At 45.1% G+C, this 25,109-nt stretch overlaps 1 protein-coding gene across 4 annotated transcripts in view; it reads right to left on the bottom strand.

Moving 5' to 3' along the window:
- The window catches only part of vaspb (vasodilator stimulated phosphoprotein b), a 212,524-nt gene extending 188,079 nt beyond the window's left edge, over positions 1-24,445 (bottom strand). For 3 of the 4 annotated variants that reach the window (XR_007936309.1, XR_007936307.1, XR_007936308.1), the window contains exon 1: positions 24,110-24,444. Coding sequence is in view for 1 of the 4 variants with exons in the window: in XM_028796005.2 (XP_028651838.1) it covers positions 24,110-24,114 (5 nt within the window). In the remaining 3 variants the exon portion in view is untranslated. Of the gene's footprint in view, positions 1-24,109 lie in introns of all 4 variants that reach the window. The other variant, XM_028796005.2, reaches the window with a different exon arrangement.
- Positions 24,446-25,109: the final 664 nt, after the last annotated feature.

Below are 25,109 nucleotides of genomic sequence, written 5' to 3' on the forward strand. Positions count from 1 at the left end.
TGCAATACTTTTGACATTCCAACAGATGACAAGGCAGAAATATTAACACTGGCTTTACAAATTCAATACAAAATGGAATAACAGACGTATGTATTGCATTTGTCATTCCAACAGATAATGCACCACAAACATTTGTAGTGATAAAATGCATTGCAATTTTTCTTCCAAAGGATGCTGCAACAAAAACATTTGTAGTAACAAAATGCATTGCATTTGTCATTCAAACAGGTGGTGCATCACAGACATTAACACAGCTTTTACAAAACCCATACCAAATGACATATAAGAGAGACACAAGCATTTCATTTGTCATTCCAACAGATGACGCAAACATTTGTAGTAATAAAAAGGCATTGCATTTGTCATTCCAACAGATGACGCAGCACAAACTACTTTTAGATTACCTCATTGTAGTTGCTGTACCAAAAATATATGGCCAAAATGTTGGCACCCCTACACTTCTTTCATAAAAAGCACCACTTCTTCTTTGGTCGTCTCATTGTGACAGATGGCGTCCCGGCCAGGCGGAACGGCCAAGGGATTGACCGTTTTTAGGACATTATCTTTCCCGAGACCTTAGATGGCCGCCCCGCTGGGTTGCTACAGCACCATGGATCCTAACATGGCATGCTGGGAGTTGTAGTTTGGAGAGGCCCTGTTGGGCTCTATGGGTACCGCCGGGGGTTCTGCAAGTGCAGCACAGTCCTTAGAGAAACCGCTTCTGCCAAACCCAGAAGTGCAGCCGAAAGAAGGTCAAGAAACACCCAGAGAACTTTCGAGTGTACTATAAAAGGAACCGCCTCACCATTAGTCAAACAGCCAGGAGGAGGAGTGGAGACAGAAAGGGAGAAAAGGACTACGTTATATATATTTGGGGCTTTCTACCGTGCTGCGTAGTGGGGAGCAAGCAAATGAAAAACGCTTCCCCGATTACATAAAAGGTGTGTTGTCTGGCAAGCCTTGGGTCTCAGCCTGTCTGCGTCGGGATTTCGGGAGAGGTACCCCACAACATGTATATATGCATTCAAACAGCACCAAAAAAAAAAAAAACAAAAGTAAAGCCAAATCTGATAATATATATATTCTACACAGAGACCTCCATAAATAGAGTGGACACAACTTAATATTGGAAACAGTACTTGAAATCAGGCACTTTCAATTAAGACTTTTTTGGGCCTAACTGTACACTTCTTACAGTGGGTTGAAAAACTATTCGACTCTCTAGACAAAGTTTAAATTTCCAATAATATTTTTCTTTGAAAATGCATCTTTAGGTTTCATACTGTTACATATAAAGGAGGGCCTCTTGGACAATAAATTTTCACTAAAAAATCCTGAAAATCCAATGATGCTGCTTCGATAAAGAACATATGAGTGAAAACTGCTGTTGAGTAAGTCGTCCCCTAATAGCTTGGAGACATGTATGATTGTTAACAATGCAATAAGGGGAATGAAAATGGCTGTAAACTGTCAAGCAGTTCACCCTCTCGCGTGTTGACTCGTCTCTAAGTGATTCTTTAGGCCCGTTCTTAGGAACATACAACTGAGAAATCGGTACAAGTGGCTTATTTAGTGAAACCTCAAAAATGAAGACAAGGGAACTTTCTAATGACTTGAGACGCACTGTGATTAAGAAGTTTAAAGATGGCAATGGTGCCAAGAAGGCTGCCCAGCCATAGCCTCAGTGTGTCCACTGTGAAGGCCATCACAGCGAAGTGGAAGACAACTGGAAGCCTAGTGAAGCAGCCGAGGTCAGGCCGCCCTGTTAAATAACAAAGAAAATGTCAAGACAACTAGTCAGAGAAGAGCAAGCAAATCCTAAGGTGACTCTCAGTGACCTGCCGCTGGAGTGGATGTGCACAAGACTACAATTAGAAAGGAGTTGTATGGCAGAGTTGGCAGAGAAAAAAGCCACTACTAAAAAAAATGTCATCTGAAAGCTCGACTAGAATTCGCTAACAGACACCTTGGCAAGAGTCCTGCATTTTGGAGTCACGTACTTTGGTCTGACGAGACCACAATTGAACCTGGCAGATGGAAGGGACTGCCAATGATCCGGCAAACACCACAGCTACCATCAAGCATTTGATGCGCTTTGGGGCTGCTTCTCTAGGGCAGGCACTGGTCCCTTGTCCGTATTGAAGGACGAATGGATAGTAAGAAGTATATCCAGATTTTGGAAGAACACCATGAAATTGGGACTTGGACGACGCTACCACTTTCAGCAGGACAATGACCTGAAACTCTGGGCAAAAGTAACCAAGGCACAGTTTGACAAAAAGACAATCCAGGTTTTGCAGTGGCCTAGCCAGAGTCCGGATCTGAATCCGATTGAAAATCTGTGGCGTGATCTCAAAATTTGCAGGTCACAAATGAAAGCCTTCAAAACTTTGCCCAGTTGGATCAGTTCTGCAAGGAAGAAGGGGGAAAAATGGCCTCCATCCAGGTGTGCTAAGCTTGTAGACGGCCATCAAGAGCGACTGCAAGCAGTTATTGGTGCTGCTACCAAGTATTGACTGGGTGTCATGTGAAGGGGTCCATTACTTTTTCAACAGCATTTTTCACAACATGACTGTCAATTTGCATTTGTTAAGTTCACCAGGCTCTAAATGTTTCAAAATATAAACACCGAGAAATAAAAGTTAACTGGGATACTCTACTGTGGTGGGCTGGTAGGGCCCTGCCCGGGGTTTGTTTCCTGCCTCGCGCCCTGTGTGGGCTGGGATTGGCTCCAGCAGACCCCCCGTGACCCTGTAGTTAGGATATAGCGGGTTGGATAATGGATAGATGGAAAGTTGTAATGATGGGGGTCAAATACTTTTTCAACCCACTGTGTGTGTACTGTGTATATATATATATATATATATTATATATATATATATATATATACACATATACACACACACACACACACACACATATACATACACATGTCTACGTGTGGAAGTGTGTCCGGAAGCGAGAGGTGGTGTTGGGGTAAGGACTCCACCTCCAAGGATACGCAAGCGAGGCCAGCACATCAACAAAACGAAAAATCCAAACAGAGAGTCACTCACTTAGCCGCTAACACACAAGCAAGCCAAGCACGTCGGCAAAATATAACCTCATAGGAGAGAGACGTCCAGAGCAGTTCCTTTCAATAACCTGACATCTCTACATTTCAATTTGTGTTTCCCCCCCTTGACAATTTCAATAGTTTCTAGGACCCCGGGCTTTTTTTACAGCATGAGCTTACACAGCTAGTATCATTTAAGAGGAAATAAAAAAAAAAAAAAAAAAAAAAATGGTACATGATAGGAAAATTTAATGGACGCTACTTGTGATCAGCAGGCCAAAGTCCAGGAGGTGCACCCAAAAGTGTTCAGGAAGCAAAATGCTTGTGTTCTCCAAACTCATTTGATTTCATTCTGCATCCACCCAATTTGAGCAGAAGGCCGAAATCAATTCCGTAAAAGGAAGGCTGGCATCGCACACACCCAGAAATGAAAGTCGCCGGCCAGTCAACCAAACCTGCATGTCTTATGGGAATGACGGAAGAAACGGAGGTAACCAAAGGAAAACCCACAGGGAGAACAGTGAAGTGGGCCGGGACAGGACTTGAACCCACTGGTGATCTAAGGCAGCAATGTCACCCACCCAGCGTGCTGCCAATTTTACACCCATAGGCCACTTGCTTTGCAGTGAAGTGACCATTTAAGAAGACTCGCTCGCTTGCCTAAACAATTTGACACGTTCAGTTATGGCTTTTCATGCAAGGATCTGAACTTGGCCTCCTCCAACTTACAGAAATGAGGCTGAATTGGTGAGAAAAGTGCGACGAGTGGTGGTCTGCGGAGGGGGCTGGGTGCAGGTATAAGTGTAGGTGTAGCTGGCTGACATTCCGACAAATTCCATCGAGCTTCAGATCACACAGAGTTTGGAAGAGTGAAGCCTGCACATCATAACCCTTGGAGTTACCCATAACCTGTCCCATCCTGTTTTAACAGCAGATCTCTTCAAAGACGCACCTCTGCATTCTGTAGAAAAGGGATTTTTTTTGTTTTTTGTTGTTTTTTTTTTATATAAACCTTAGTAATAATTCTGCACAAAATCTGAACAACGTGGTTATGGTGTGGTAAACCCCATGGCCTTTCATGTTTAAAAATGCCCCAGCAGAACCTGCATCTGCTTTAGCCACCATTACCAGGCTCTGAAACCCCACGACACATCCAGATGAACCTGCCTTTCCATTAATGAAGTAACACTTTAGCCACACACCCATGTTTCACACCACTTTTGTTTTTTTTGTTTTTTTATTTTTATTTTTATTTGTCACATTACCAGTTTGGGAAGGCTGGAATGGGACTTTGGAACACTCATAGCAGCATTAGGAACAAGACAGGAACTGACCCAATATGGCAGGCCAATACAATATAATTCATTTTTGTAGAGCCCAAAAATCACACAAGAAGACGACAAGGAAAAACTCCCCCCAAAAAAAAAAAAAAAAAATAAAAACCCTTGTAGGGAAAAAAAAAATGGAAGAAACCTTGGGAAAGGCAGTTCAAAAAAGAGACACCTTTCCAGGTAGGCTGGGCGTGCAGTGGGTGTCAATACAATACACAGAAGAGAACAAATCCTCAATACAGTATAAAAATAGTCACACAGGGATACACTCACCCGTCCCTGAATCCATGCATACACTCCTGCTTCTAACCATCTCTTCTTCCACAGGTTCATTTACCCTCCCATCAAACACACTGCCACTCATCCACATCCATCCATCCAGCCATCCTTTCAAATTTTCAATCTATCGCTACACACCAACAAGCACTCATATAGCCTGCCAACACTGTTGTAATGGATGGCAAGCACGGGCAGGTGCCCAGGCTGGGATGGTTTGAGGTTTTTTTTTTTTTTTTTTTTTTAACCTGGCTGGGAGGCAGGGCAGTCCCTGATGCAAACCAGGACATGGACAGAAGTGGACATACTGGCATCTCGGAAGGACTTGATTAAGGATCCTTAACCGGCCCTGGAGGTCAGTATAAAGGAGAGACTGGGAAAGGCAGCGTATTCTCCTGACGCACTAGAGGGCAGCAACCCTTGATTAAGACACCCATACAGATACCTACAGGGCATGCTGGGAATTGTAGTCCCATGGGGCAGCCCTGTTGGGTTCCATAGGTGCTGCAGGGATTAATGGAGTCTATAATACAGTAAAACAGGATTCCTATGGCTATAGAGAAGAAAAACCAACAAAAAAAACAGATGCTTTAACATGGAATGGATGAATTGAACAAAGTAAAGAAGTGAAAAACCAATAAAATATAACAGTGACGATGATATATTCTCAAATTTCACATTATTCTTACCGATTACCCAATTCGGTTCAGATAGAATGGGGTTTTTGCAATGACCATCAACAAAATCCCAGTCACTAGGGAAAGCAGGAATATTTTCCTGATGGATAACTAAGAGTAAGCAGCTCCAGTGACCCAATATTAATTACTAGACAAAGAGCCCGTTTCGACGATGTAAGATGAAACGGGCATGAGATTGTGTCAGCAGTGTATGAAGAACAAATGATAAGTAACGAAGAAATTGTTTTGTAATGGTTGTAGTCCACTTTACTCATTACTGTACAGGCTTGTACTGTTAGTTGATGAATTTTCCAGGCCTATAGTATAATATTGAATGATGAATGTTCCAGTACAATATGGAAAAGTAATAAGTATAAGCACCACAAACCTGATATAGGTGTATTGAATGAATGCATAATTGAATCAGAATGCGTAATTAGGCCTCAAGGTGTAGTCGAAATCGCCTTTCAGGCCTCTAGAGCTTTAATCGAAGTCGCCTTCCTGTCTGAATTTTTGCAGCCGTAAACCCGCAGCCTGCCGTGATGTTGGGTCGGATGTCGGTCTCGTAAGGTTTTTCGGGCAGCTGCGCAGAAGGCGACTGCGCATTCGGCTTCAGATGGACGTGAGTGAGTGAGTGAGGAGGCAGGCGAATTATGTATTAAGATTACGTCACCGACGTCACATATCCAAGGCAACTTACAACATTTGAGATACAACTGGCTATAAAAAGTGTATCCAATTGGAGCACACACAGGTGACACGACTTGCTCCTGGTCACAAAGTTTCAAGCTGTGAAGTGCAAAGCCTGAACCAGTAAACCACACAGCCTGCTGAAAACAGTAGGGGGCTTCCGGAGGTCCTGGTTTAAGTGCCCACCACAGCAGAAACAATAGATGGCCGTCCCCCTGGGTGGAAGCCGTACCTCGGACTCCCGCAGGGCTTCATGGGAGATGGAGTCCAATACAGCCCTGCTGGGATCTGGGGGGCACCACCAGGGGGTGCTGCAGCTGTTCCCGAAACCCGTGTGGGCACCTGAAGCACTTCAGGGTGGCTTACATAAGAGACCAGTGGACAGTACTTGGTGAGGCCGAGTTGGGTGGAAGGTGGATGAAGCTTGATGAGGAGGAGCATTAGAGGAGTAAAAGAGAAGAAGAATTAGAAGTATTGTGTGTTTTTGTGTTTATGGGACTGAGTTGTGCCTGTGGGAAACGGGGAAGGTGTTTCCCACCTGGTGAAGAAAATAAAAGTATCTTTTGTTTTATAAGTGTGCCTCTAGCGTCTGTCTGTGTCGGGTTGGGTGGCTGGCACGCCCCCAAGAGTTGTTACAATACCTATATAGAGATCTATATCTGTCTATATATATATCTATCTATACAGAGAGAGAGATACACATACATACGTACACACATACACATAAAACCAATAACAAAAGACAGGTTCATTCTGTGGCTTTGCATCTGATGCAGACCTGAGAAGACCTCGATCGTTTAGAAGTTTAGCAAATGCTGAACACACACAGGCCTCAACACTACCAAGTCCTCAAATTTGAGAGTGGGAATTAAAATGAATTGAAATTGTATTTGTAATTGTAGTGCAATTGATGTAGGCATCAGTACACTGGCGAAACAGGGGAGTGGTTCCTGGAAAATGGGCGGAGTTAAAAGAGATGCCACCAACAGGGGCGTCATCTTGCGTGCCTCAGAATGTTCCAGGTGGCTGAATCTGTCCGAGGCCTCAGACAGTCTCACCTGCAGCTAAACTCTACTGATCAGGCCCCCTAATCATCCCCTGTCCCTTTAGGGACTCGACAGTCCCTCCACCACTTCACCACCAAATAGCTAATGTGTGGTGAACGCACTGGCAAAAAAATGGCCGCCGTCACATCATCCAGGTGGATGCTTCACATTGGTGGTGGTCGAGATGGTTCTGCACTACATAAAGCAATTCGAGTATCAACAGGTTGTTTGTTTGAACCTACAACTTCAGGGTTCGAAGTCCAAAGCCTTAACCACTGTGCCACACTGTATGCCAATAGTATCAGCCCTTGGTACACACCCGGTACGGAGATAGAGATGACAATCAGACGGGTCACACACCTTTATCTAAGGCAGGGATGTCCAGCTTCGGTCCTGGAGGGCCGCAGTGCCTGCAGGTTTTCATTCTAACCCTTTTCCTAATCAGTGCCCAGTTTTCACTGCTAATTAACTCCTTTCCCTTCATTTTAATTGACCTGTTTTTAAAGATTCACAACCCCGTGATCATCAAAGGTGACTGTGTGCAGATGGTGCAGACCTATAAATACCTGGGAGTGCAGCTGGATGATAAATTAGACTGGACTGCCAATACTGATGCTCTGTGTAAGAAAGGACAGAGCTGACTATACTTCCTTAGAAGGCTGGCGTCCTTCAACATTTGCAATAAGATGCTGCAGATGTTCTATCAGACAGTTGTGGAGAGCACCCTCTTCTACGCAGTGGTGTGCTGGGGAAGCAGCATTAAGAAGAAGAGGGACGTCTCACGCCTGGACAAACTGGTGATGAAGGCAGGCTCTGTTGTAGGCATGGAGCTGGACAGTTTGACATCAGGGGTGGAGCGACGGGAGCTAAGCAGACTCCTGTCAATTATGGAGAATCCACTGAACAGGATCATCTCCAGACAGAGGAGCAGCTTCAGCGACAGACTGCTGTCACCGTCCTGCTCCACTGACAGACTGAGGAGATCGTTCCTCCCCCAAACTATGCGACTCTTCAATTCCACCCGGGAGGGTAAAAGTTAACATTATACAAAGTTATTGTCTGTCTGTATACCTGCATTTTTATCACTCTTTAATTTAATATTGTTCTTTATCAGTATGCTGCTGCTGGAGTATGTGAATTTCCCCTTGAGATTAATAAAGTATCTATCTCTGAATTGATTTGTTTCTTCATTAAATGCCAGCCAAACAGAAATGAGCCGTGAAACAAGCTGACAGATGACCAGCAAAAGTGGAACATCAAACGCCAGACAGTTTCACTCCAACCAGTCTCTTAATGAGAAGCTGATTCTTGCTGTTAATTAAACCCGTTATTGAATATCAGGACTTGTTGCTGCTCTCATTCTGCCACAGCAGACTCTTCAAGATGGTTGGGTGACCTGAGCAGACCAACGTGACCGAGACCATCATCATTTTCAGGTTAGCTGGTTGTTTCATGTCTCATCGTTTGGCAGCTCATTAAGGAAAAAGAAACAACTAAGGGGTCTGAGTCACGTCAATTAAAACGAAGGCAAAACAAGTTCATCAACAGCAAAAACAACTCACTAATTAAGAAGACGGTTAGAATGAAAACCTGCAGCCACTGCAGCCCACCAGGACCAGAGTTGGGGACCCCTGATCTAAGGTATCTTCCAAGTCAGCAGTCATCACCACAGTTTCCACTTCTTTAGACCAGGGGTAGGCAACGTCGGTCCTGGAGTGCCACAGTATGTGCAGGTTTTTGTTCCAACCCAGTTCCTTAACGAGAACTCAGTTATTGCTGATGAAGCACATATTGCTTAAGTGACATTTTAATGCTTCATTTTAGTGGTCTCGCTTGTTAAGGTTCTCCAACCTTAATTGCTTATTTCAATCTTAAACTGCTGCATACAGTGTTTGAATTGCTCCTTATTAGCAATAAGATGTGAAAGACAAAGCAGCCAGCAGTTCTCCAGCTAGCTTTTTCCCAATTACATCTGTGTGTGTTCATCATGCACGGTTTGATTTAATAAAACACTTAATAGAAAAATGTGACAGACTGAAAATGATCTGTTTTAGGCTTAAAATCATTTGGATGATATCCTTGGAAAGGAAAAAAATCTACGATATAAAAGCCTTACATTGCACAGACTAACAAGCCATAAAATTAAATAAGGTCTGAGATTGGCAATGATTGGTTTCTAATTAAGCAATTGGGTTGAATGAAAACCTGTAGCCACTGCGGCTCACCAGGACCGACGTTGCCTACCCCTGCTTTAGACAACTGGAGCACAGGTAGGGGAAGTGACAGACTTGACGCCACCCAGCGAGGCAAAAGGTGGCAGAAGCAGCCAGCGCCTTGTGGCGTGAAGCTCATTGCGTTAGCCACTTTCACAAATGGGTGTTAGAAACACAAGCTCAGAAAGTGAGACACGCTGATTAGCGCCACTGTCTCGCAACACCCACCTCTTCTGTGCTCATGATCCAAAAATTGCAGAAGTTCTGCACTCAACAGAAAACTAAAATGAGCAGGAAGCCAACTCAGCAAACCAAAAACCATCCAACTACATGAAGGGCGAGAAATGTCAAGTGTTACAGATATTCTCGCCTGGCTTGTCTGTAAGCTTGACAGATAGAAGAGTCTGGCAACCCAAGCTCTGATCCTCAGCTCACACGATTTTTGCCCGATAGTGGCACCATAAAAATGGTTCTATCTAAATGAATTTTACACGGCATGGTGACACACTCACAGATGTGTCCCAGCTCAGGCATGGCGTTTGAAGTTTGCATGTTCTACCCGTGTGTGTGTGTGTGTGAGGGGGGGGGTTTCGCCAGAACAGATTGACTGGCAGCTCACATCACAAAGTGGGTGATGAAAGGAGGGCATCTTGCATTGGCATATTGCCCCATCCATGGCCGTACCCTATAATGCTGCCAGCAAAGGGTTCTGTGCAGAGGACAGCAACCAAGGATTTGAGGACAATAAATGGAGAGTGTGGAAGAGAAGTGAAGAAGAGAGTGCAGGCAGGGTGGAGTGGGTGGAAAAGAGTGTCATGAGTGATTTTTTTGTGACAGACAAGTATCAGCAAGAGTGAAAGGGAAGGTCTACAGGAAGGTAGGGAGACCAGCTATGTTATATGGGCTGGAGACGGTGGCACTGACCAGAAAGCAGGAGTCAGAGCTGGAGGTGGCAGAGCTAAAGATGCTAAGATTGGCATTGGGTGTGACGAGGATGGACAGAATTAGAAATGAGGACATTAGAGGGTCAGCTCAAGTTGGACGGTTGGGAGACAAAGTCAGACAGGCGAGATTGCATTGGTTTGGACATGTGCAGAGGAGAGTATATTGGGAGAAGGATGCTAAGGATAGAGCTGCCATGGAAGAGGAAAAGAGGAAGGCCTAAAAAAAGGTTTATGGATGTGGTGAGAGAGGACATGCAGGTGATGGGGGCAATAGAACAAGATGGGTAGGACAGGAAGATATGGAAAAAGATGATCCGCTGTGGCAACCCCTAACAGGAACAGTTGAAAGAAAAAGAAGAAATAAATTAGTTAAAACAAAAACCTGCAGCCACTGCGGACCTCCAGGATGTAACCAAGTAACTCTCGTGTAGGTGGCACGCCAACAGTTGCCCTCAAAGACCAACCAAGATTTCAGCCACAACTGCCAGGATTGGTTGAGATGCCAAGAAAAACCCACAATCCACTACAGCTGTGACAGGGGCTTCTCTGCAAACAAGTGGTCTTGCCGTTTCAAGATGCACAATAAGGAGGCATTTGAACAAAAATGGGCTGCACAGTTAAGTTGTAAGGAAAAAGCCTTTACTGTGCCAATGCCACATAACAGCCTACTTACAATACGCCAAACAGCATCTAGACAAGACTTTGGCGTAATAAGACCAAAATTAACTTTATGGTCACAACCACAAACACTATGTTTGGAGACTATGCGACAAGGCCCATGATGACAAGTAGACCATCATCCCTACTGTGAAGCATGGAGACGGATCTCTGATGTCCTAGGGTTGTGTGAGCTACAGCAGCACAGATAATTTAGTGAAAAATCAGTCCAAAAGCTGCGCATGGGACGCACTTGAATCCTCCAACATGACAATGATCCAAAACACAAGGCCAGGTTGACGCTTCAGTGGCTACAGCAGAAAAAAGTGAAGGTGCTGAAATGGCCATCACATTCTCCTGACCTCAGTTTCATTGAGCCTCTTGGGGGGTAACCTCAAAAGTGCAGTTCATGGTACGGCAACCCAAGAATTTACATGACCTGAAAGCTTTTTGCCAAGAAGAACGGGCAGCTCTACCAGTTGAGAAAATCAAGGGCCTTATCCACAACTACCACAAAAGACTGCCTGCCTTCCACTACTGATAATAAAGGGGGCAATAAACAACAGTAGGAACTGAGGGTATGCAACCATTTGAACAGGGACATCTCATTATTGTCCTTACCATTATGTTTGGTTTAATTAATGGTTGTGCTGTCATGCGATGCCTTACAGTTTAACTAGGGATTCCATTAAAAGTAAATGAAATGTGTTTTGACTAATCAGTCATCTCTTCTTTGAAGTGTGGTACACATGTTACAAATTCTATTGGGGTAGGTAAACCAATGAGCACAACTGTAGATGTGAAAGGCACTATACAATAAAAAGACAGACACTATACAATAGATAGATAGAAAGATGGGTGAAAAGCACTATATGATGGATAGATACTGTAGGTAAGGCACGATAGGCAAATAGAGAGAGATAGATGGCAAAGGCTCTATACAATAGATAGACAGACAAATGTGAAAGGCACTATACAATAGATGGACAGAGAGAGAGAGGAAGGTAAGGCACAATATAATAGATAGATGGGCAGATAAATAAACGTGAAAGCACTATACAATAGACAGAGGAATGAAAGGCACTAAACGACTGACAGACAAACAGACGAGGCAACCACAATTTTAGGCATCATGTCTGGAGGAAACCAGGAGCCGCATTTCTAAAGCTTGCGTATGCACAAAGAGGCTTGACATGTCATACACAACTTCCTGTGCAAACATCAGGGTTTACAGAAGAAATCTTGATGGGGGTAAAATGCGCATATATTTATGGCAACTCTGACCCAGGCATACACAACATTTCACAGAAACTGGGAAATGACGCCGTTGCTCAAAGTAGGGAAATGCAGCCAAACCAGCTAAACAACAATTTGCATTCATTATTAAATGAATTACAAGAACTCAACTTCAGCTTTCCTGCCATATGTACTCGGGACAATGAAAATCTTCTTCTGCAAGTCCTCGAGCAATAAATAAGAATACACAGCAACAGACAAGAATACGCAACAATAAACAGAAGAAGTGCAAAAACAAACTGAAGTAATAAGAGTGTACATGCAAATAAATAAATGATTCAAGGTAAGCTCGGCAGGTATGTGGTCTCAAGGTGGTAGACTTGGATATCGATACGCCGACCCCCTGGAGAGTGTTGTTCACTTGATTGGCTGTTGTGAAGGGGTTTCTCTTCACCATGGAAATGATTCTGCGATCATCCACCACTTTCACCAATTTCTCCGATGGGTTTTTGCCTGTTTTCGCAGCTTAAGGATGGCTTCTTTCACCTTCATGGAGAGCTCCTTTGACCGCATGTTGTCTGTTCACAGCAAAATCTTCCACATGCAAGCACCACACCTCAAATCAGCTCCAGGCCTTTTATCTGCTTAATTGATAATGACACAATGACGGACTTGCCCACACCTGCCCACGAAATAGCCTGAGTCAATTATCCAATTACTTTTGAGCCCCTGAAATGAAGGGATTGTGTTATAAAAATGCTTTAGTTGCCTCACATTTTTTTTTTGTTCACCCCACTGAATTAAAGCTGAAAGTCTGCACTTCAACTGCATCTGAGTTGTTTCATTTAAAATTCATTGTGGTGACGTACAGAACCAAAATTAGAAAAAAGTTGTCTCTGTCCAAATATTTATGGACCTAACTGTATGTGTGTTAACATGACAAACATATTGGATCTCAAAAGTGATGAATATGATGCACAGGCTGTATTTCAGTTTCCTTTTGAGAGGGCCAGTGCTGCTTATTTGCACAGAAGACCTTTCGATTTTTTGTTTCAGTTTATTTTGGCTACCTGTTGTCACTTCTCAGGAAAATGGCGGACAGGTCAAGAATATCTTAGCCAAGTTTCACTTCACTCCATTACACCCGCTGTACTGAACGCCATCAACCAAGGAGGTGCTACATACAGTTTTTGTACGGTTTAGATGTTGTGGCGTACAGCTGGGACACCTCTACACTGGAAGGACCGGGGTAGGGATTGAGCTTATCCAGGACATTATCTCCACTGGAACACTAGAGGGCAGTCCCCCCGGATTGCAGCGGTGCCACAGGTTTGGTGGCCACCACCAGAGGGCGCCTGGAGGCCTGCAGAGTGCCACATGTCTGGATGTGCTGCTGGAAGAAGGTCGTCGAGTACCTGGAGTACTTCCAGGTGCCCTATAAAAAGGAGCCAGCAGCCACTACTCCGGGAGCCAAAGCCGGGAGTTTGCTGAAGGAGGAAGTGAAAGTGAATAGAGAGAAAGAGAGGAAAAGAGAAAAAAAGGAAGTGTGCTTTTGTGCCATGTTCTTGTATTTATTGTGCTGTATAGGTGGGAAACGAGAGAGCGTTTCCCACAATGAAAAAAATAAAATTGCATGTGCTGAACTTATGTCCCGCATCAGTCCACAATGTACATACTTAAAACTAATCATACTTTTGCCAACATGACAAGGCAGTTTGCAGCACGTGTCCAGTTCTCCTAACGTAATCAGATCTCTTCACAGCACTCATATTGCGATAAGGTTTTGTTAACGCAAACTGTTACGTTACATTCCATTAACGCACAAGTCATACATGATGCCAAGATGAGCCTGGTAAACTTCACGTCTCGGTGGCCTCGGTCAACTTGCGATTCATTTGTTTTGAGGCAAACCAGCTTTGGCTGATGTGACGGTGCTGTACGTGGGGGCTGGCATGTTGGTAAGGTAACTAGCTGAATCCTCAGTTTTTCAGTTACAGGTGGCAGATGATAGGCGCTACCCACTCAGACACTGGCACCTTGCGCCAGTCCTGGACCCCCAGTACAAAGCAGAGAGGTGTTATAATGGCGTGCGTGATCTTGTGCACTCAGTGGCAGAATGCAGGCCTCCAGTGCTGTTGAATGCAGGAATGGCGGGTCTCTCAGCGTGTCAAGAGGAAGACGTCTGCAGTGTCACGACTGCATGTATGAGGTTCAGTAGCATCGAGGCGCGTTTACAAACACACGCTCACAAGAAGATTGTGATTTATGAAGGTAAATTTGGCAGAAATGTGCATACGTCAATCTTTATAAGCGAGTTTGTTTTTGGCATACAGTAAGTCCCCTACATACGAATGTTTAAGTTACACACTTTCAAAGATGCAATCGTGCACGTTCAATAAAATAAATTATTTGAATAAGCGAAAAATTGAAAAAATTGTAGTTTAACTTGAAATTTCGCAGTGGCACGCATGTTAGTTTCCGTGTCCGACGTCAGGCGGAGCCCAAAAACCCCACACTATTATTGTACGCGTTTTCTTCAGGATTTGAAGGTTGCATTCTGTTCATTGGGTGCGGAGGCTAACTTTGCTGGACTTACGAACAAACTGGGCGTGCGAACGCGCTCTCGGAACGGAACTTGTTCATACTGTGACAGAAGTCTGGGGACCTTGCCCGACCAGGATGCAGCGAGAAGGGAAGGACTGGGAGAAGGGCAGCATTTTCCCTGGAAAGTAAGAGGGCAGCCACGGACCTGGGGAGCCCAACCCTGTGGAGCAACATGGCCACCGTCGGGGGGTGCCTGGGCAGCTCTGGAACTGGGCGTTAATTGGGGAGCACCTGGAGCACTTCCGGGTGCTGTATAAAACAGCATTCCACTTGGGAGAGCCGGAGTTGGGTGGAAGAGGACGGAGCTATCAAGGGAGGAGTTGGAGGCGGCAGAGAGAAGAAGGAAGCCAAAGAGACTGTAGCATTGGTGGTTGGTGAACTGTTGTTGTGTTGTGCAGGTACAGAGAAGGATAAAATGTGTATTTTGGGACATTCTGTGTCTGCCCGTGTGTGTCCAGGTCCGAATATTCCACAGTATGTAGAAGACTTACTGTAGTCATTTTCCTGTTTTTTTTTTGGTTCGGCGTGCGCATATTTTTACACTTGAACCCATGCAAAGTTTTCTAAATGTGGCGCAGTGGTAGTGCTGCTGCTTTGCAGTAAGGAGACTGTGGAAGATTGTGGGTTCGCTTCCCGGTTCCTCCCTGTGTGGATAGTGCTTTGAGTACTGAGAAAAGCGCTATATAAATGTAATGAATGAATTATTATTATTAAATGAGGCCCCAGGTATTGCTCATCACAATCCAGCGGTCTGGTAGACTAGTCAGGGTCAAACGATTGCTGAACACAACAATATCCAGAGATGACCTGCATGAAAACCTGCACCACAGCTCCTGGGACTGGGCCAAAGGTTTACTTTCCAACAGGACACACAACTCTTCTCCTAATCAAAGACCACACAGGAATGGATTAGCGGCAACTATCGTGTGGAAGAAGGGAAAAAAAATCGGCGCATGCTCCCAACCTCTGTCTCTCTCTAAGGGTAACAGAGTTTGTGTGCGTGAAGTGTACATTAAAAAAAAAAAAAAAAAGAAAGAAATATATAGCATTTGTCGTAGAAATAGCATGAAGAGACTGAAGAAACATTATACAAAGTTATTGTCTGTTTTTTCACCTGTATTATTATCATTCTTTAATTTAATATTATTTATTGTATCAGTATGCTGCTGCTGAAGAATGTGAATTTCCCATTGAGATTAATAAAGTATCTATCTATCTATCTATCTGGAATGGTTGGGTAATGTAAACAGAGAAAATGTCCCAGGGCAGTTTAAGAAGTGGCTGCACGTCTTGTTCACAGTAAGACTTGACAGTTGTTACATACACAGAAAATTTTATAAAAGAAGAGTAAGCGTTGAACTTAGAATGGCTTGAGAAGAAGAATGTAGTGGAAACAGACTTTTATTTTGGGTATGCAAGCTGGCTATGCTCTCTGCTGAAGACATCTGGTGTCTTTTAACCAATCAGAATAAATGTCTTATGGGTGTGTAAGCTAATGAGCCAATCAGAGTAAATGTCCGGTGATGTCTAAGCATTAATTCAGCACAGTTCTGTTAACAGGACTGCTGTGTTGGAGTGTATCTCCTCTTCGCGAGAAGAAATGAAGACGCAGTGAACAAGCTTCCTCCTGAATAGTTCTTTGGGTTGACCGTTTCTTTATATCGATTATTTAAATAGGTCTAACTTCTTCCACATTGTGCCATGGCCTCTCTCAAGGACATTCCCAGTCCGGACTCTCTGGAGAGAGGCCTGAACATCTCTGTGCATTGATGGCTTCCATCTAACCAGACTGAGCCTGAGAGGATCTGCAAAGAAGAAGAGCAAAAAATAATCCCCCAAATACCAGCCAAGTGTAACTCGTCACGTTAAACCCAAGATGACTCCCGGCTGGGAATGGCTGTCAAAGGGGCTTCAACACAGAGAGAGAGAGAGAGAGAGAGAGAGAGAGAGAGAGAGAGAGAGAGAGAGAGGAGAGAGAGAGAGAGAGAGAGAGAGAGAGAGAGCGAGAGAGAGAGAGAGAGAGAGGAGAAAGAGAGAGAGAGAGAGAGAGAGAGAGAGAGAGAGAGAGAGAGAGAGAGAGAGAGAGAGAGAGAGAGAGGAGGAGAGAGAGAGAGAGAGAGAGAAGAGAGGAGAGAGAGAGAGAGAGAACGGAATGCACTTGTACATGCAGCGTCTGACAAATGAGGAGGCCATTCCGTCCCAATATGTCAGGCAAGCACCTTTTTAAAACTGTCAAGCGATCCCCTTCGACCGCCGCAGCCCACTCTGTCTTCTAAATAAGGCTTCCTGTCATTGAAGGGAAACGTTTACGCAAGCGAAGTGAGGAGTTGCACAGTCCACAATGATGGAGGAACACATAGAAGAGGCCAAACAAACAGTCATGTCAAAGTGAGAGGTGCCAACAGGGTGAGGAGGTGAGTGGGTGGCACACGGCATCAATGGCAGCAAGAGACAGAGGAAGCAGACAAAGACGGATGGGGTAAGAGGACAAAGAGAAGGACGGCGGCGCTGGCTTGAAATTTCAAGTTGTGCACTCCGAAGATGCTCAAAACCACAAAGCATAGAGGAAGGAAAAGGGAGCAACTAGTAAGCGTGAAAAAAAAATGCAGATAATGGATGTCGAAATAATGGTGGCAGTTACACACGCGCTGCGTCTGAAAGACTCCACAAAAACAAGAGACAGAAAAGCCTCAATAGACCAGGGGTTCAAATCTGCTCACTTTAACCTACTGGAACAACTGATGCATGCGTGTGTCTGGTACTGGAAACCCACCGGATGTCTTTGTCTCAGCACAACGGAGCAGAAACAGAAAAAACACGGATGGTACCTATGCACTTCCATCAGGCATCATCATGATCCATTAGTGGATTAACTTATGTAAAGTCTTTAAATGTAAACCTGTGGCACAACTGGACACTTCAGACCACAATCTTATCCATTTTACTCGCACCTACAAGCCTGTTATTGATGGCTCGTGTGTGTGTGTGTGTGTGTGTGTTTGGGGGTTTTCAGCTTCTATAAATCTCCATTTCCCATGGGGGGGGGGGGGGAGCAAAGAAAGCATCATTATCAAAAACTTATTTCTTGTGTAGCCCGAAAAAAAAAAAAAAAAAAAAAAAAAAAATCACACAAGGAGTGCCACAATGGGCTTTAACAGACCATTTTTTTTTGACAGCCAAACTTGACTCCATAAGAAGATGAGAAAAAAAAAAACTCCCAAAAATTAACCTTGTAGGGAAAAAAAATGGAAGTTGGGAAAGGCAATTCAGACAGATAGAGACGGACCCTTTTTCCAGGTAGGTTGGGTGTGCAGTTGGTGTCAAAGAAAATGGGGTAAAACACACAACACACAAAACATAACACAGAGCTCGATGGCCAGTCTGTCACGGCCACCTCAGGAATACAACACAACAGGACAAATTACAAGGCCAAGTGCAAGACCAGATGATTCCACCCACTAAAATAAAGAACAACCAACACACAAGGGTACAGATTTGTTCAGAGTCCTGGAGACTTTGGCCAACAAGCCGCCTGCCGCCCCTCTATTGGCCATTCCACAGCTGAGTCAGTGCTGGGCCGGCTAATCAGATGAGAGGACCCTTCTACTGGATGGATTCCAGTGCTACTTTATCAGAGATGAATTCTCCATAGGAAGGCAAGCAAGAGTCGTGGCACCAAGTGCCACATGAGGATGCCAAAAAGAGAAATGGAACAGGCGAGTGTTAGTAACAGATTAGCCTGCCCCACCACTGCCCTTGTGCCTCAAAAAAAAAAAAAAAAAAAAAGAAAGAGTGGACAGCTAGAAGAACACTTTGGAATGGCATCTGCAGTCTTAGGAGTGCAAGAAGACAAACTTTTTGTAGCATCAAATCATTTTTTATATACACACACATACACATATTTTTAAGTGGGCATCCTGCAAAGGAGGAACTTACTCACAGTTAGTCACCATTCATTCTTTTACTGTGAATTGTTCGATTCATTTTCTAAACTTATTTTTTGCAGGCTGGGGTCACTGGAACTGTGGGAACTGATGTAATGGAACCGGGCCTGGGATGGGATGGGATGGGATGCCAGCGTTTATACGAGGTAGATGGTTACATTTCTATAGCGCTTTGCTACACATTAAAAGGGCTTCGCATAGACGGAGGGGAAACCACTTCAACCACCGCCAAGCTATAGCATCCACCTCTGATGTAACGGCAGCCATTCTTATGCGAAGATGTTCACCACACGTTAGGTATTAGGTTGGTCAGGGGGGTGAGAGAGATAGCTAGGAGGTTGATTAGGAGCCAGGTCATGGTGGACACTGAAAAACAATCCTTTTTGAAGGATGCTTAGGAAACTTGCTGGACCCCACAGAAAATCCGGACCTCGGTTTTATGTCTCATCCAAAGGACAGCACTCATCTCTTACAGCACGGCGTCACCCTCACTACACTGGGGCAGCATTGGGATCCACACACAGACCACAGAGTGTGCGCCCCCCTGCTGGTCTCACCTACACCTCTTCAGGCAGCAACCCAAACATCTCCTAGTTGGCCGGACCGGAACAAGCTTAGCATCAGGTGAATGGCCTGTTCTGAAGTGCAGGTGGCATGGCAGCTATTAAAAAGGAGACCAAACAACCACCACCATCATCATCAATGCAGTCTCACCTGGTATCGAAAATGAGGAATACAAGGCAGTAAAGCAAAGCAGTTTACCAAGAACAAAACTCACTCGCCTCTGGCTGCTGCAGCGAAACCCACAAACTCTGCAGCGATTCAGGAAATGAAACGGGCATACGCAGTGCAAGGCGCTGTAAGAAAATGAAACCCCGATGAGAGACTGATGGCCGAGAAAGGGCCGAGTGGCAGGTAGGATTAGACGGCAAAGTGGGGAAAAGAAAAACACGAGGGTTACAGAAGGGAAGGCCCAGGATTCTGGTGACGAAGATGAGCAAACGAAAAGGAGGGTGGCACGGTGGCACAGCAGATGCACTACTGCCTCACAATACTAATTCATTAATTGCACTTATAAAGCGCTTTTGTAACCTAATCAAAGTGTCCGATCGATACTTTATTAATCCCAATGGGAAATTCACATATTCACAAATTTACATTGACAGTCGGGAGCCACCATTGATGTGTAGCATCCACCTGGAATGCGGGAACGGATGTAATGGAACCAATCTGAGACGGGGTGCCAACTTGCATGGTAAAGGTGTACCATCCACCTCTGATGCAACAGCAGCCATTCTTGGCACCAATACTTTCACCACACATTAGTTATTAGGTGGTGAAGAGGTGAGAGAAATAGTTAACAAGCTTAGCCTCAGGTGGGTTACCCGTTTTGTAGTGCAGGTGGCATGACAGCTATTAAAAAGGTGACCAAACACCATCATCATCATCACCACCAATGCAGTCTCATTGCAGATGCACAGCCAGAGGTCGGAAATGAGGAACACAGTGCAGTAACGTAAAGCAAAGCAGTTTATTAAGAAGAAATACTCGCCTTTGGCTGCTGCATGCAACGAAACCCACAAAGTCTGCAGAGATTCAGGAAATGAAACGGGTGTACGCAGTGAAAGGCGCCGTATGAAAATGAAACCCCGACGTGAGAGTGCTAGTCAAGAAAGCTGAGTGGCAGGAAGGATTAGACGGCAAAGTGGGGTAAGAAATACACAAAGGTTACAGAAGGGAAGGCACAGGATTCTGGTGGGGATGACCAGTAAGCAAAAAGGAGGGCGGCACGGTGGCACAGCAGATTGCACTGCTGCCTTCCAATACAACTTACGAGTAAGCGAAAAGGAGGGTGGCACAGCAGATTGCACTACTGCCTTACAATACAACTTATGAGTAAGCGAAAAGGAGGGTGGCACGGTGGCACAGCAGATTGCACTACTGCCTTCCAATACAACTTACGAGTAAGCGAAAAGGAGGGTGGCACAGCAGATTGCACTACTGCCTTCCAATACAACTTACGAGTAAGCGAAAAGGAGGGTGGCACAGCAGATTGCACTACTGCCTTACAATACAACTTACGAGTAAGCGAAAAGGAGGGTGGCACAGCAGATTGCACTACTGCCTTCCAATACAACTTACGAGTAAGCGAAAAGGAGGGTGGCACAGCAGATTGCACTACTGCCTTACAATACAACTTATGAGTAAGCGAAAAGGAGGGCGGCACAGTGGCACAGCAGATTGCACTACTGCCTTACAATACAACTTACGAGTAAGCGAAAAGGAGAGTGGCACAGTGGCACAGCAGATTGCACTGCTGCCTTACAATACAACTTATGAGTAAGCGAAAAGGAGGGCAGCATGGTGGCACAGCAGATTGCACTACTGCCTCATAATACAACTTACGAGTAAGCAAAAAGGAGGGAGGCACAGCAGATTGCACTGCTGCCTTACAATACAACTTACAAGTAAGCGAAAAGGAGAGTGGCACGGTGGCACAGAAGATTGCACTGCTGCCTCACAATACAACTTAATTACATTTACGGTCAGGTCCAGAAGTATTTGGCAGTGACACAATTTTCATCATTTTGGATCTGTATGCCATGTGTCGACTTTCAGCTTTAATCCAAGGGGTTTAACAAAACCATTGCATGAGCCATTTCGAAACGAGATGTTTTTATACACAATCCCCCAATTTCAGGGGCTGTTCCATAGCCTGGTGGGAGCAGGTCCCTCGTTATTTCATTAACTGTTAAGCAGGTAGAAGGCCTAGACTTGATTCTTGGAATTTGCAGTTGGAATCTGTTATTGTGAAGTCCAAAGAGCTGTCCATGCAAGTAAAAACAGGCCAACATTAGGCACAGAAAACAAAACAAACCCTTTAGAGAGACAGCAGAAACACAAGAATCACACCTTGAGTGCTTTACTTCAAAGTCATAGTGGTGGCATACAGATCCAAAATTAAGAAAATTGTGTCACTGTTCAAATACTTCTGGACCCGACTATATTGTGCTGCTTTTCTAACTTAATCAAAGGGCTTTACATCAACTGTGGGGGGCCACCACTAACGATTAGCTCCCACCTGGATGATGCAGTGGCTGACATTACTGCTCCAGTTTGCTCACCATGCATTAGCTATTAGGTGGTAAAAGGGTGAGAGGGTCAGATCAGATAGGCTAAATGATAAGGGACAGCAGAATGGACAAGGCCATAGTGGGCAAATTAGCCAGGACATCGGGGGGTACACTCTGCTCTTTTCAAAGATGCCCAGGGATCTTATAGAAGCACAGATAAATCAGGACCTCAGTTTTACATCTCATCCGAAGGACTGCACCATTTATTTATTCAGCACAGTGTCCCTCCCTTGCTACACAGGGGTACTTGGATCCACACACAGGCCACAGAGTGTGCGCCCCCTGAAGACCTCACCAACATTTCTTCCGGCAACAACCCAAAGCATCTCCTAGTTGATCTCCCATCCGAGAGAGCTGGCCGGGCCTGAAACAAGCTTAGCTTCAGATGGGTATTTTGAAGTGCAGGTGGTATAGCGGCTACTAAACAGGCAAACACACACTACCACCCACCATCATCATCATCAATGCAGTCTCATTGCAGATAGGATCAGAAATGACGAACACAATGCTGTAAAGTAATGCAATGAAACACACAAACGCCACAGCAATTCAGTGAATGAAACGGGTGGACGTAGCGGGAGACGCATGCATATGTGGAAAATGAGGGTGGCACAGTGGCGCAGCACGATGCACCCACTCCCTCAAAATACTGGCAGATCCCAACTGGTCCACCATGTTTCCATGCCCTAACCCATTTGTACAGATGCAACTTTAGATACCCGGGCGCTCCCTCTCTGGATAGCCCCTCATCCGAACCTCAATGGGTTATAAAACAGGTATTGTAAATGGAAATCAAAAAAAAAACCACATGCAAACCACCCACAAGCCACCAGTTCAGAGTTGTGGACCCAAATAGTCCTCAATCACTGCTGGTCTGGGCAGGGGAGGGGGGCACACACCCACCACACACACCTGGGTAACCTTTCATTTTTTACTATTACTTGTTATTTGGATGACATCATCATCCAAGGTGGCTTACATTTCTTTTTGTTTTAACCAAATGGAGCAAAGGCAGCTGAATTGACTTACTCGTGGTCACACAGCGTCAGTAGTGGGATTTGAACTCACAACCTCAGAGCTTTTCAAGGCCTTAACCACAATGCCACACAGCCTGCCAGGATCTGATGGCTTATCAAACCTGCAGGTCTCCTGTGATGTGGAAAGGACACCAGAGACCCCAGAGGGAAACACACACACACACACTCTTTTAAACATAAAGGTTCCAAAATGACACTTTATTGGGTTGTGGTATTTCCGAATGGAACAATTACTTGGTGAAGGACCAATTAATTCTGGGAAGGGTTCTTTGTATATGAAATTGTTTTTTTGGAGGCTTTGAAAAAGGTTTATTATATGTGAAAAACAAATCTTTGACATATCGTGGTCTGCTATACTAGAATACTGACATGTCAAGAAAACCTAAAGTTAGCCTGTGTTATTGTATGCGTTTAGGGTTCTTTTTAAAGTCAGGGACCCGCTGGTATTTCACAAATCAATTACCACCTATTCATGGTTATTTATGGAGCCAGTTGTGGATCTAAATTAATAAAAGGTCTTACTGAAACCATTATGTGGAAGGTAACGTTTGGCAGAAAATGGTTGCCCGATGGGATCGCTCTGAAGATACACTTTGGCACGTCGACTCTGAAGAGGAGACGTAAGGACTGAGCATACAACACTGTACACGATCCGGGGCCACGACTTGAACCCAGGACGCTGGATTCGTGACGCAACAAGTGGTTACAACCATTGCGCCGGCGGGCAGACTTTGAATACTAATTATACGAACAGAAGAGAAAAAAAAATGAAAGGTATGTGCGGTAACATGGACTGCTGGTAAGAAGCTGAAACTTGTAAAATGTAGACGGGCTGGTGAGCTTAAAGTTGTGCAGGACAGAAGTTGTGGCAGCTGCCGCCACCGACTTACGATCTCAGATGGATCCAACTGGCCGGGCACCTCCGCCGCCCCGACAGCAGCTTTTTTATCATCACGTTGACGAGGATATGCACAAGGCGGAAACGGGGGTGAAGAAGAGAGAACTTCTAACTGCCGAGGTGCAAAAGCGGAAAAAAGGGGGCACAGCACGATCCGCCAACGCCACGCACGTCGTGAGTCAGCCTCTCAACTGTCCTTACCTGCGCTCCACGTCCCGGGGGGTCAGGGAGCGCAATGCCGCGCACATTAACAAAAGAGTTCTTTTGGGATTCTTCCGCAATCCGAACGCGCAGTGTCGCGTCGGAGCGGCTGGCTACTCGAAGGAAAACAGCGCGGATACATTTCGACAAGAAACCTTTCCCTTACCTCATTTTGCCCGTGTGTCCGTGTGCAGCCGGCAACAATAATCCCGAGGAAAAAGCTTCCGAGGTTTTCTCCTTCTTCTGTGAAGAAGCCTGGAGAAGGCTGGTCGGCACACCCCCTCCGAAGTCACCGATCTTCTCACCTGTTCGGCCCGGTGTCCCACTCTGTTGTCGGACGCCGGCTCTTTTGCGTTCTACCGCCGGGGGTACATGCGCCCCTCCCCGTCCCACTTGCTCAGGCGTTCAAATCAGTAACGCGCGTGCGCGAGACTAAGAACTGGACTAGCCTGTGACTCACAGCCTGGACTCCTTTCTCAGTCACCTCTTTCGTTCTCCAAATACATGCCCATTTAACCAAAAATACACTTAAAAAATTAAAGTCCCCTCCCAGTTTTAACAATGCATGACGCTTCCTCCTACTTCGCGGTTACCCGCTTAAACGGGCAACGACAGGCACACGCGCACGCGCATAGCCATTGTGCAGTCTTAAAAGGGCAACAACTCACGGTAACTCCGCCCACGCCCGCGTTAACCTGCGTTGGCCACGCAGGCAGGCTGCTCGAGAGCTTGCTGAGGTTTGATTGGAGTCTAAGTGAGTGTGAGTAGGAAGAGGCACTGGAATCACTTTTTCGTATTCCAGCAACATACAATGTTTGCTGGGCATTGGCATGTCTTTGGCATGTCTGTGTGGTCAGTATTCAGGACTGGCATGTTCTTTTGGTATCTGTTTAGTATTAAGTATGGTACTGAGGCCTTTAATCGGTATGTAATACCAGTGCAACTTGTAGGCTAAAATTTGACACTGGTATCTCTGGTAAAGGTTCTTTTCTATTTAGATTTACATACTGACAGCTATCCAGAGAGGGAACGTCTGGGTATCTAAAGTTGCATACTGACGCCTCACGCCTGGACAAATTGGTGAGGAATGCAGACTCTATTGTTGGCATGGAGCTAGACAGTTTGACATCTGTGGCAGAGCGACGGGCGCTTAGCAGGCTCCTATC

Source organism: Erpetoichthys calabaricus, chromosome 1 (assembly GCF_900747795.2).
Source record: "Erpetoichthys calabaricus chromosome 1, fErpCal1.3, whole genome shotgun sequence".
Lineage (NCBI taxonomy): Eukaryota > Metazoa > Chordata > Cladistia > Polypteriformes > Polypteridae > Erpetoichthys > Erpetoichthys calabaricus.